Here is a 14241-nt window from a genome sequence, read left to right on the forward strand (position 1 = left end):
AAATGGTATGCTCAGGAAGAAAAATCTAATGAAAGAGTTAAAAAAAAGTGAATGGTACTGATAATCTCTTATTCTTTTCCACCGGCATCATTTTTCTTTCAACTAACTTTGGATGTCCAACCCAAGCTTCTCTAAAATAAAAGCTTGGGAAGACTCAATAAAGTGATAGAGAGAGAGAAAAAAACATGTATGATGGGGCTCTGGATCCTCTGGACTTTTTAATTTAATTTTTTCCTGGGCTAACTTTTCATGGCCTCAACCTCGCTCACAGCAACCTCAAACTCCTGGGCTCAAGCAGTCCTCTTGCCTCTGCCTCCTGAGTAGCTGTGACCTCAGGCACCTGGCATGGCACCTGGATACTTGTCCTATTTTTAGTAGGTCTTGCTTTGCTCAGGCTGGTCTCCAACTCCTGAGCTCAGGCCATTCTGCCTGTGCCTCGTAGCATGCTAAGATTATAGGTGTGAGCTACCACGCCCAGCCCTTTGTGCTTTTTAAAATTAAAAGTAGCTGTGTATTTTGCTATTTCTTGTACCTTCTTATAAAATATCTTTCGATCAAAAAATTCTGAGGATAGGGCAACACCTGTGGCTCAAAGGAGTAGGGTGCTGACCCCATATACCGGAGGTGGTGGGTTCAAATTCGACCCCTACCAAAGAAAAAAATTCTGAGGATCACAAGGTTTGAAAAATGCTAACCTAGGATGAAAGCAAATGTTTCAGGCATCATTTAGCAGGAGGAAGTGCATTTTAGGTCAAAGAAATCATCCTAGCTTCTCTCAAAATCATTTTACTATAGGCCTTAGTATTTTACTGTAGGCCAAGGCAGGAAGATCACTTGAGCTCAGGAGTTTGAAACCAGCCTGAGCAAATAGCAAGATTCCATCTCTACTAAAAACAGACAAAATTAGCTGAGTATTGCGGTGGGCGCCTGTAGTCCCAGCTATTTGGCAAGCTGAGGCAGGAGGATCTTTTAAACCCAGGAGTTAGAGGTTGTTGTGAGCTAGGCTGACACATGGCACTCTAGCTTGGGGCAACAGAGTGAGACTCTGCCTCAGGAAAAAAAAAATCACTTTACTGTAGGCATCTATCTCCCTTACTTACAGGTGAAAGTAGGTGGGATTTGGGACATGCTTACTGAGTACTATTTGTTAATATATTTGAAGATGGTCATTATGCTCCAAGCTTAGCCATTTGCAAATCTCCATCAAGGTTGGACTTTGCCCAGAGAACAGGCAAGCATTTAGTCTTCATTCCCATTGTCTAAGAGCGAAGGAAGTTGCAGTGGGGAGCTCTTCCTGAGAACTGCTGACAGGGTGGACGCAGTTGGGAGTGGTCCAGTCTGTGCCATGGAAGTCATCTCCACTGAATTTCTGTGACTGTCTCTCTGAACTTGTGTCTGTTTTAGGGTTCTTGCGGTTCTTGCTGGGCTTTCAGTGCTGTGGGGGCCTTGGAAGCGCAGCTAAAGCTGACAACAGGAAAGCTGGTGTCTCTCAGTGCACAGAACCTGGTGGATTGCTCAACTGAAAAGTATAGGAATGAAGGCTGCCATGGTGGCTTCATGACAGAGGCCTTCCAGTACATCATTGATAACAACGGCATCGATTCAGAAGCTTCTTATCCCTACAAAGCCATGGTGTGTCACAAGCAAACATTTTGTGCTGCCTTATGACTTCATGCTATCCATTGACTGGGCACACTGGACCAACGCAATTACTTAAAGCAGTGTTGTGTGTGTGAGAGAATCCCAATCTGAAATTCTCAAGAGGTCTCTTTCTTATGCAGTGCCCCTCCTAATGTATCAGTAGCACAACGTTCTTATTTTTATTTCAATTTTGTTTATGTATGTATGTATTTATTTCAAGACAGAGTCTCACTCAGTCACTGGGTAGAGTGCTGTGGTGTCATAGTTCACAGCCATCTCAAAGTCTTGGGCTCAAGCAATCCTCTTGCCTGAGCTTCCCAAGCAGCTGGGACTACAGGCACCCACCATAATACCTGGCTAGTTGTTCTATTTATAGTAGAGATGGGGTCTTACCCTTGCTCAGGCTGGTCTCGAACTCCTAAGCTCAAGGGATCTACCCACCTCGGCCTCCTAGGGTGATACCACACCTGGCCAGCACAATGTTTTTAAACAAACCAGTAGTATTCATGCTTAAAAAAAGGGCTTTAAGCAAACTGTCCTTAAAATTATTTCTGTAGGTTTATAAATTTTTTTCTCCTGCAGCCTCCCATGGCTTATTCTCAGATGAACCATCATTCTTACACCTACTTTCTTCCTTCTCACAAGTTCATCACACATTTTGTTAAATGATCTAAGTATTATGTCCATACTATAGAAAACTTAGAAAATAGAAAAATATTGTTCAAAACCCCCCTACCTTAACCACTATTATTTTGGTTATTTCCTTTGAGTTCTTTTCCTTGTAAGCAACTGAAAAAACATAGTGGTACATACAACAAGCGTGAATTTGTAACCTCCCTTTTCCTGCTTACAATATGAATGTTTTCTATTTTATATGGGCTTTGTAAACCATCATGGCTTTTTGTTTGTTTGTTTTTATTTTTGTTTTTTTGAGATAGAGTCTTACTATGTCACCCTTGGTAGAGTGCCATGTGTCACAGCTCACAGCAACCTCTAAATCTTGGGCTTAAGCCATTCTCTTGCCTCAGCTTCCCAATTAGCTGGAACTACAGGTGCCTGCCCAATGCCCAGCTATTTTTTGGTTATAGTTGTCATTGTTGTTTGGCAGGCCGGGACTGAATTTGAACCCACCAGCTCCGGTATTATGTGAATGGTGCCCTAGCTGCTGAGCCACATGTGCCGAGGCTTTTTTTGTTTAATTTATTATTATTATTATTAAATCATAGCTGTGTACATTAATGCAATTATGGGGTACAATGTGCTGGTTTTACATATAATTTGAAATACTTTCATCAAACTGGTTAACATAGCCTTCACCTCATTTTCTTAAGTATTGTGTTAAGATTTATATTCTACACTTAGTAGATTTAACATGTACCCTTGTAAAATGCACCATAGGTGTGGTCCCACCAATTACCCTCCATCTACCCATCCTACCCCCCTCCACCCCTCTTCTTTCTCATTCATCTTGGGCTGTAGTTGGGTTATAGCTTTCATATAGAAGTATGGTTTCATAGTAGGGCTGAGTACATTAGATACTTTTTCTTCCATTCTTGAGATACTTTGCTAAGAAGAATATGTTCTAGCTCCATCCATGTAAACATAAAAGAGGTAAAGTCTCCATCTTTTTTTAAGGCTGCATAATATTCCATGGTGTACATATACCACAATTTATTAATCCATTTGTAGGTTGATGGGCACTTGGCCTTCTTCCACAACTTAGCAATTATGAATTGGGCTACAGTAAACATACTGGTGCAAATATCTTTTTTTTTGGAGACAGAGTTTCACCTTGTTGCCTCGGTAGAGTGCCATGGTGCCACAGCTCACAGCAACCTCCAACTCCCAGGCTTAGGTGATTCTCTTGCCTCAGCCTCCTGAGTAGCTGGGACTACAGGCACCGGCTGCAACACTGGGCTATTTTTTGTTGCAGTTTGGCCCAGACGGGGTTCTAACCCACCACCCTCAGTATATGGGGCCAGTGCCCTACCCACTGAGCCATAGGCACCACCCAAATATCTTTGTTATAAAGTGATTTTTGGTCTTCTGGATATATACCTGGTAGAGGAATTGCAGGATCGAATGGCAGGTCTATTTTTAGATCCCTAAGGGATCTCCAAATTCTTTCCAAAAGGAATGTATTTGTTTGCATTCCCACCAGCAGTGTAGAAGTGGTCCCTTTTCTCCACATCCATACCAACATCTATGGTTATGAGATTTTGTGATGTGGGCTAATTTTACTGGAGTTAGATGATATCTCAAAGGGTTTTGATTTGCATTTCTCTGATGATTAAAGATGATGAGCTTTTTTTCATGTGTCTGTAGGCTGTGTGCCTGTCTCCTTCAGAGAAGTTTCTATTCAAGTCCCTTGCCCACACTGAGATGGGATCACTTGTTCTTTTCTTGCTAATACGTTTGAGTTCTCTGTGGATTCTGGTTATTAAACCCGTGTCAGAGACATAACCTGCAAGTATCTTCTCCCATTCTAAGGGCTGTCTGCTTGCTTTACATACTGTTTTCTTGGCTGTGCAGAAGCCTTTTAGTTTGATCAGATCCCAGTAATGTATTTTTGGTGTTGCTTCAATTACCTGGGGGGTCCTCCTCATAAAACATTCTCCCAGACCGATTTCTTCAAGTGTTTTCCCTGCACTTTCTTCTAGTATTTTTATAGTTTCATGTCTTAAGTTTAAATCTTTTATCCAGTGAGAGTCTATCTTTGTTAATGGTGAAAGGTATGGGTCTAGTTTCAGTCTTCTATAGGTTGCCAGCCAGTTCACCCAGCACATTTGTTAAATAGGGAGTTTTTTCCCCACTGAATGTTTTTGATTGGCTTATTAAAGATCAAATGATGGTAAGTAGCTGGGTTCATCTCTTGGTTCTCCTTTTTTTGTTTTTTGAGACAGAGTCTCACTATGTCGCCCTCAGTAGAGTGCTCACTGCAACCTCAAACTCTTGGGCTTAAGAGATTATCTTGCCTCAGCCTCCCAAGTAGCTGAAACTATAGGTGCTCACCACAATGCCCAGCTATTTTTTTTGTTGTTGTTGTTGCAGTTGTCATTGTTTAGCTGGCCTGAGCCAGGTTTAAACCTGCCAGCCTGCGTGTATGTGGCTGGCGCCCTGCCCACTGAGCTACAGGCGCTGCCTATAAACCATCATGTTAACGGTAGATCATCTTGTAGGCCTCATATGACCAAAAAGACTGTAAAGCTCTCATCTGGAGTTGTGATCTCTGTGCTGCGCCCCTGCAGTCCACCTTAGGGTCTAAGGGGACATTGTCCTGGCAAGTTTTGCATGAATGAAGAGGTTCACAATTTAAAACAATAGAATAGTTCTGTATTTCTTCTGTTATTAGTGAGAACAGGGATGGTTAGGATTTGGAAGATTCTATTTTTCTTTCTCTAAAAAGAGAAGGAGCTTTAGGCGCTTGCAAAGGCTAAAGTGAGGAAATAAAACGTATTTAAAATCTAGACTTAGGGCTCCGCACCTGTGGCTCAAGTGGCTAAGGCGCCAGCCACATACACCTAAGGTGGCGGGTTTGAATCCAGCCCAGGCCTGCCAAACAACAATGACGGCTGCAACCAAAAATTAGCCAGGTGTTGTGGTGGGCGCCTGTGGTCCCAGTTACTTGGGAAGTGGAGGTGGAGACTCGCTTGAGCCCAGGAGTTGGAGGTTGCTGTGAGCTGTGATGCCACGGCACTCTACCCAGGGGGACAGCTTGAGGCTCTGTCTCAAAAAAAATAAAAAAAAAAAAAAGGAAAGGAAGTCTACATTTTTATCAGATTTATAGTTCTTTGTTTTTGCAGGATGAAAAGTGCCAATATGACTCAAAAAATCGTGCTGCTACATGTTCAAAGTATACTGAACTTCCCTTTGGCAGTGAAGAGGCCCTGAAAGAAGCTGTGGCCAGTAAAGGCCCTGTGTCTGTTGCTATAGATGCAAGCCACTCCTCCTTCTTCCTCTACAGAAGTGGTAAAAATTCAGATACATTATGCTCTTGTTATATGTGGCTCTTGCTCTATAAGAAAGAATGTCCTGCCCCATCACTCCACCTCTGAAAGTTTACATGAGTTAAAGATAGTCCCACATTTCATACAAGAATTTTATATCTAGTTCTAATCAATAAAGTAATATATGTATTTCTTAAATAATAAGAAATAAGCCTTAGAAGTTGAACTTAACTTCTTGATCTGTGGGCTACAGAATGGATATTGTCAGCAGGCATGAAAACATCAGTCTCCTTGTACATCTCCATCAGAGCTGCGTGACCAGGTGCATTGACAATGAATGAGTAGTAATATTTTGAAAAGAATTTTTTTTCAGAGCAGTAGTTCCCAACAGTGGCCTTAAAATATTCAGCAAATCATGCTGTAAACAGATGTGCTGCAGCCAGGCTTTATTTTTTTTTTTTCATTTATAGAGCATAAGCACAGTAAATTTAGCATAATTCTGAAGAGCACTAGGATTTTTCCAAATGGTAATTGAGCATTGGCTTGAACTATAAATTACCAGCTGCATTAACCACTAACAGAAGAGTTAGCCTATCCTTTGAAGCTTTGAAACCAGGAATTCACTTTTTCTGCCCAGTTATGAAAGTCCTGGGTGGCATCTTCTTCTAATATAAGCATGTTTTTCCACATAAAAAATCTGTTGTTTTGTGTTGCCACCTTCATCAATGGTCTTATCTACTTCTAGAAAACTTGGTGCAGTGTCTACACCAACACTTGCTGCTTCACCTTGAGCTTTTATAAGAAAGAGTGATGGCTTGTGGTGATGGCTCTTCTTCCTTTCACTTCATTAACCAACCTCTGCTAGTTTCAAATATTTTTCTGCAGCTTCCTCACCTCTCTCGGCCTTCAAAAAATGGAAGAGAGTTGGGTCTCTGGATTGGGCTTTGTTTCAGGGCATGTTGTGGCTGGTTTAATCTATCCAGTCCACTAAAGTGTGTTCCACATCAGCAATAGGCTGTTTTTACTTTCTTATCATTCCTGTGTTCACCAGGGTAGCACTTTTAATTTCCTCCAAGAACTTTTCCTTTGCATTCACAACTTGGCTAACTGGCACAAAAGGCCTACCCTTCAGCCTATTTCAGTTGTTAACATGCCTTCCTTAAAAAGCTTACTCTTCTAGCTTTTGATTTAGAGAGGCTGGGCACAGTGCACCCTACCTGAATTCTAGGGAGGCCGAGGCAGGAGTTTGAAGCATGAGCTTTTTTTTTGGTTTTTGTTTTTTGAGGGTATTTTTTGAGACAGTCTGGCTTTATCACCTTGGCTAGAGTGCAGTGGTATCATCACAGTTCACTGCAAATATGATCATGCCACTGTACTCTATCCCTGGAGACACAGTGACACCTGGTGCCCCAACCAGGTCTGTCACTCTGAGTAGAGTGCCGTGGCGTCATAGCTCACAGCAATCTCAAAGTGATCCTCCTGCCTTAGTCTCCCAAGTACCTGGGACTACAGGCACTCACCATAATACCTGGCTAGTTTTTCTATTTTTAGTAAAGATGGGAGTCTCACTCTTGTTCCGGCTGGTCTTGAACTCCTGAGCTCAAGCAGTCCACCCATCTTGGCCTTCCAGAGTGCTAGGATTACAGTTGTCAGCCTCTGTGCCCAACCTGATCATTGGCCTAATTTCAGTAGTGTGTCTTAGGGAACAGGGAGCCCTGAGGAGAGGGAGAGGGATGGGGGAGTGCGCAGTGGGGGACGGTGGAGCAGTCAAAATACATACATTTATTGATGAAGTTCGCCATTTTATATGGGTGCTATTCATGGTGTCTCCTTCCCCCAAATTACACCAGCAACCTCAAAGATCACTGCTCACAGATCACCAAACAGGTATGAAGTATAATAATCCTGAAAAAGTTTGAATATTATAAGAACTACCAAAATGTGACATAGAAACATGAAGTGAGCACATGCTGTTGGGAAAATGCTGCCAATTAACTTGAAGGATGCAAGGTTGGCACACATCTTCACGTAAAAAATGCAGTGTCTGTGAAGTGCAATAAAGCAAAGTGCAATAAAACGTGGTATTTCTGTATACACAAAGAAATACAATAACTGTATAGAAGTTAAAAATGAATTAGAAAAAGTGGTGGCTTATCAAAGAAGATTTCTGAGGGAAGTATGATTGGATTGATGACAAATTTGGCAAGAAAACTGACAAATAGCTTTGGTGGCAAAGAAAAATGAACCCCAAATAGTTTAAGCATGAGAGTACATATTCCTAATATTTAATTAACCTTGGTATGTATCTAAAACAGTCTAATAAAAAGTAATATTTGGGATGTCTTTGATCATCATATAACATTCACCTTTTCCCTTACTCAGGTGTCTACTACGAGCCTGCCTGTACTCAGGTCGTAAATCATGGAGTACTAGTGGTTGGCTATGGAAACCTTAATGGGAATGACTACTGGCTTGTGAAAAACAGGTAATCTGGCTCAGCGCCTATAGTATAGTGGTTACAGCGTCAGCCACATACACTAAGGGTGGCAGATTTGAGCCTGGTGCAGGCCAGCTAAGCAACAATGACGACTGCAACAAAAAATTGCTGGGCATTGGAGCAGGCGCCTGCAGTTCCAGCTACTTGGGAGGCTGAGGCAAGAGAACTGCTTGAGCCCAACAGTTTGAGGTTGCTGTGATCTGTAAGGCCACAGCACTCTACCAAGGGCGACATAGTGAAACTCTGTCTCAAAAAAAAGAATAGATAATATATTTGCACTTTAACATATATTTAATTAAAATCAGGAATCTGAGGGACCCTCAACAAAGAGTCTCATGTGATTTTGATCATGACAGTTATGATATTGACAATAAGCTAATACCTTCTTACAAAATGACCTAAATTGTCGTTTTCTTTACTTTCTATTCTGCCTTCTTAACTTTGTTTTCATGATTCTCTGATCATTCCTTCTCGGTCTCTCTTATGAACACATACTCTGCTGCCCCTAAATGTTGCTATTTCCCCAAGGACTCCGTCCTCTGCCAATTACTTTTCTTATTCTGCTTTTTCTGGGGTGACATCATCCTACTGCTATAACTTTACCTGTAGCCTATATGCTGATGGCTTTTGAATCTCTAGCTCTAGCTATGACATCTGCCTAGAACTTGAGATTCACCTGGACATATCTACTTACATATATTAAATCTCTCCAAACTCAGTTTGTCCAAGGAATTCAGAATCCTCTCTGCCACACTGCCTCTCCTTCAGAATCCCCATATCAGTAAGTGGCAACACCACACAGCAGTCACCCAATGAGACACTACAGACTCATCCTTGACCCCTCAAGGTCCAATGAAGCAACAAACTAATTTCACCTCATATATGTTGTTTATTTTGTCCCTTCTTCATTTTCTATTACTGCTCTAGTTTACCTCTTGCCAGGAATATTGCTATTGCTTTTTAATGTGTCTCCCTAACTCCTTTTTCTTCCCTTTACTCTCTAATCCATCTTTCATACTGTTGCCAAACTGATGTGTCTCTTTTTTTCTTTTTTGAGACAGAGTCTCACTTTGTCACCCTCAGTAGAGTGCCTTTGTGTCACAGCTCACAGTAACCTCAAACTCTTGGGCTTAAGCAATTCTCTTGCCTCAGCCTCCCAAATAGTGGGACTATGGGTGCTTGCCACAATGCCTGGCTATTTTTAGAGATGGGGTCTTCTCTTGCTCAGGCTGGTCTCAAACTCCTGAGCTCAGGCAATCCACCCACTTCAGCCTCCCAGAGTGCTACAATTATAGGCGTGAGCCACCGCACCATGCCCAAACTGATGTGTCTAAAATATGAATGACTCTGGGCTGATCACTCTTCTACTTAGTATCAGTGTAAAATTAAAGCTCCCTGATAGAGAGGAGGAGTCTTCCCTGCTGCCATCCTTACCTGCCTTGCCAGACTCAAATCCTGGCATTTGTTGTTTCATATGTGCCACTTAGAGTGTTAACTAGGTTATATGAGGTATAAACAGTTATAGTTCCATACATACTACTTTATCTTTAGTATCTTCAGATCTTGGTTATGAGTTCCTTTTGCCTAGAACATCCTTACACCTTTGTTCTCTCTCATTTGGTTTTTCCCCTCCTTTTCCTTCAAGAGTGGCTCAGCCATTATCTGTCCTACAAAGTCTTTCCTGAATCCTTGGGCTGAGCAAAATGTCTTTTTTCTATACTGTAAAAGGTCCTGTGTATGCAGGATCACAGCCTTTCATGTATTACATTTAAATTGTACACTTACCTGTGTGTCACTCTAATCATCTATATGTGCCTATGAGTATCTTCAGCAGCACCCATGTGGCACCTAATGGCCCCTTGCCATTCAATATATGTATTGAACTGACATCTATATAATTTACAGATTAAAGGAATATAACTCCTAGAGGGAAAAGGGGGAGGAAATATGAAGAACTGAGTTTTAAGCACACTTGAAGTCTCTCTTTATGTTAGCTTCCTGCACCACAAACTGAGTGGCTTAAACAACAGAAATTTATCCCTCCTGGTTCCAGAGGCTGGAAGTCTGAGATCAGGGTGCAGGGAGGGTTAGTTCCTTCTGAGGGCTGTGAGGAAGAAAATGTTTACAGTCACAGAAAGAAAAATACTACATGATCTCACGTGTGGAATCTAAAGAAGTTAATCTCATAAAAACAGAGTAGATCTGTGGTTGCCAGGATCTAGAGGATGGAGGACATGGGGAAATGGTGACCAAAGGGTACACACTTTCTCTTATAAGATGAAAAAGTTCTAGGGATCAGCATGAGTTGTGATGAATGTATAATTGATTTGATGGCGATAATTATGTCACATTGTACTTCTTGAATATATATAGTATTTGCCAACTAAGTATTTTTTAAAAAATTAAAGAAAAATGGCAGTGCCTGTGGTTCAAGGAGTAGGGCAACGGCCCCATATACCAGGGGTGGCAGGTTCTAGCCCAGCCCTGGCCAAAACTGAAAAAAGAAAGTAAAGAAAAATGATGTCTATCCTCTAGAAGTTTTGCTGATAATCTGATTTTCCTTGGCCTGTGGATGTGTCACCCTGATCTCTGCATCCATTTTTCATGTGGCATTCCCTCTGTGTGTGTGTCTGTTTCTGTGGATAATTTTCCCTTTTTATAAGACATGAGTCATATCAGATTAGGACCCACACTAATGCCCTCACCTTAATCCAGCTAATTACATTTACAATAACCCTATTTCCAAGTAAGGTCACATTCTGAGGCACTGGGGGTTTGGATTCCAACATGAATTTGGGAAGAACACAATTCAACCCATCATACCTTTCAAATCTTTATTAGAAGTTCATAGTCTATAAATCTTAAACAAATGAAAAGGTGTTTTCTTACCTTTTCGTGCTGTGGCACACACAGAAGATGATGATATTTGTATAGCACATTGGAAGTAGCTGAGGAATCAATATCTTGGTTCACTGTTAACCTATTCACAGCACTGATCATCTTGGGTACAGACCAGTGACATGTTTTTTAAATGAAGTAATACTTTCCCTCATGCTTTACTGACTTTCTAAGAGGCTCCCTAGGTGTTCTAAATTCTCTTCTCTAGTGAAGTTGCTCTTCTTGAAGATCATCTGTATATTTTAGTGTTGAAATTCAAAATTTCTTTTCTGTACTCATTCATTCAACAAGCATTTCCTATGCATCTACAATACGATTGGCATAATCTAGGCCCTGGTGATATAAAAAACAATTAGAAAATATCCTGTCCTAAAGATGCTCACAATTAAACATAGACTTAGATGTATCTTTTAACAGTACAACAACATGTTATGTTATAATAATGCACATCTCAGTGGCTTCGGGCCTATAGCAGAAGAGAAGCTTCACTGCCCAAAGCTCCATGGGGGAGACATAACTTGCATTAAGTTTTCAGGTAAGTGGAATTTCTCATGTGTTGGAGGGGAAAAGTATGTTAGGGCTTGGAAAGTTGCTTGGTGACCCAAAAAGCATATGCAGTGGCATGGAAACGCAAAATACTTCTCTGCTTTATAAACTCTGTACTACACTTAACTTCTATGACATCAGTGACATGGTGCTAACCTGATTTCATTTCCCTACATCAGCATTAGCCTCGTATCTTAGATTATTTTTTGCCACCTGCTCCTTACATGAATTTGCTATACCAAAGCAGATTCTTCTTTCTTTGAGTTTCAACTACTGCTGTTATGTTGATGATTTCCAGTTCACAATCTCTAAAAATGACTTCTCTGCTAGGTGACAGACTTTCCCATCCAACTTCCACCTTGGCAATTCTGTTTGAAAAATAAATTCCTGGGCAGCACCAGTGGGTAGGGTGCTAGCCCCATATACCAAGGGTGGCGGGTTCAAACCCGGCCCTGGCCAAACTGCAACAAAAAAATAGCTGGGTGTTGTGGCGGGCACCTGTAGTCCCAGCTACTTGGGAGGCTGAGGCAAGAGAATCACCTAAGCCCAGGAAAGGGAAAGGGCGCTGAGAGCTGTCATGCCATGGCATTCTACCGAGGGCGATAAAGTGAGACTCTGTCTTTACAAAAAAACAAACAAACAAAAAAAAACTCTCCCAACTCTCCCTTCATCCTACATCCCTGAAAAGGATTTTAGAATAAGATCAAGGGAAAACCATATTTGGGGCAATACATTACCATCTTCACATTTTTTTTTATTTTTTATTTATTTATTTTTGTGACAGAGTCTTACTCTGTCACCCTTGGTAGAGTGCGGTGGTATCACAGCTCACAGCAACCCCTAACTCTTGGGCTTAGGTGATTCTCTTGCCTCAGCCTCCCGAGTAGCTGGGACTACAGGCGCCCACCACAACACCCAGCTATTTTTGTTGTAGTTGTCACTGCTATTTTAGCTGGTCAGGGCTGGGTTTGAACCCGCCACCCTCAGTATATGGGGCCGGCGCCCTACCCACTGAGCCACAGGCACCTCCCTGTTTTGTTTTGTTTTGTCAGAGATAGTCTCACTTTGTAGCCCAGCTAAAGTATAGTGGTGTGATCATAGCTTACTACAACCTCACACTTCTGGGGTCAAGTGATCTTCCTGTCTCAGCCACCTGAGTAGCTGGGACTACAAGCATGCAATACTATATCTGGGTAATTCTCTGTTGCCTAGGCTGGTCTTGAACTCTTGGCCTCAAACAATCCTCCTGCTTTGGCCTCCCAGAGTGCTGGGATTATAGGCATGAGTCAGCACATCTGGCCCTATCTTCATATTATTTAAGCCCTGGAATCATCTTGGACTCCCCTTCTCTTAACTCCCACAGCCCCGTCCATTTAGCCCCTGAATCATATTTTATATGTATAGTTTCTCTTTTCCATTCTCAAGGGCCCTACTGTAATTCAGGTTCTAGTCTACTCAGCTATAGAGGCATCTTTTAAAATACAGATCTTGTCAAAACATGCTCAAAAATTCTAGATAGTTCCACATTGTCATCAAAATAAAGTCTGAATTTCTGACCAAGCATTCCAGTTTCCCTATTGTCTAGCCTTCAACATAGCTTTCTAGACACATCTTCTACTATATTCTCAGATATTTATCCATTTTGATTTCCTTGTATATGCCATTTTATCTTTCTGAAATGTCCTTGAAACCTATTGCCATGTACAGAAATCATCCCTGTCTTGGTTAAATGGGCACTGTCTTACAGTCTGATAGAAAAGTAATACATTATTATAATCCTTCTTCAGAGCAATTTAACAATATGAACAAATGTTTGTTCTTGGTCCATTATTCATTTCTTGGAATCTGTATAAAGAAAATAATCCTAAATACAGGGAAACCTTCATACTCAGTTTATGTAACTATTGCATTGTTCTTTAATAGTAAAAACTAGTAAGCAGCCAAAAATGCCTAACAATAGAGACACAATTAAATAAACCAATCCATGCATTAGGATGATTCAGACTATTATTGATAAGCTAACATAATACTTAGGATATATATTTAAAAGGAAAAAGATATTTGTAAATACAAACTTTATATATAATTTAAGTATTAAGTTAAAAATAGTATGTCCAACTTCTCTGATGTACATTATAATAAAGGACCAGAAGAAATGACACCAATTGTTAATAATGGTTGTCTTTGTCTATATTTATATATTTCAAAATTGTCTTTAAAAAGGAAGCTATTACTTTTAAAGTGAGAAAGTCATTAAAAATACTATTTATTCCTCAAAACCTACCCCAAATGCTATTTCCTTCCCACCTCATTCACTTACTCAGAATTGTTTCTCTCACTTTTAAGCCCTAGCGATGCTTTACAAATTCTATGACAGTATTTAACATAGTGTTACAGCTATGTCTACAGATCAATTTCTATTCAATAGAATGTAAGATTCTTAAAGATAGGGCAGTCTCTCCTAACATAACTGATGCTATTTAAAAAAAAAAGTAGGGCAGTCTCTTGTTCATTTTTGCATCTTCATTCATACTTTAATTCAACAAACATATATTGAGTACCTAACTTGTGACAAGCTAGGAACTGGGGATTTGGCATTGAAAAATACAGCTTTTCTTTTTTTTTTTTTTTTTGAGACAGAGCCTCAAGCTGTCCCCCTGGGTAGAGTACCTTGGCATCACAGCTCACAGCAACCTCCAACTCCTGGGCTCA

At 40.8% G+C, this 14241-nt stretch overlaps 1 protein-coding gene across 1 annotated transcript in view; it reads left to right on the plus strand.

Moving 5' to 3' along the window:
- Window positions 1–14241, plus strand: part of CTSS (cathepsin S) — a 31240-nt gene that overhangs the window by 15153 nt on the left and 1846 nt on the right. The window contains exons 5-7 of the mRNA XM_012811795.2: window positions 1405–1632; window positions 5445–5610; window positions 7971–8073. Of these exons, the coding sequence (XP_012667249.1) occupies window positions 1405–1632; window positions 5445–5610; window positions 7971–8073 (497 nt within the window). The remainder of the gene's footprint in view (window positions 1–1404; window positions 1633–5444; window positions 5611–7970; window positions 8074–14241) is intronic.

The sequence above is a fragment of the Otolemur garnettii genome, unplaced genomic scaffold, assembly GCF_000181295.1.
Source record: "Otolemur garnettii isolate 467f Iridium unplaced genomic scaffold, OtoGar3 scaffold00174, whole genome shotgun sequence".
Taxonomy (NCBI): domain Eukaryota; kingdom Metazoa; phylum Chordata; class Mammalia; order Primates; family Galagidae; genus Otolemur; species Otolemur garnettii.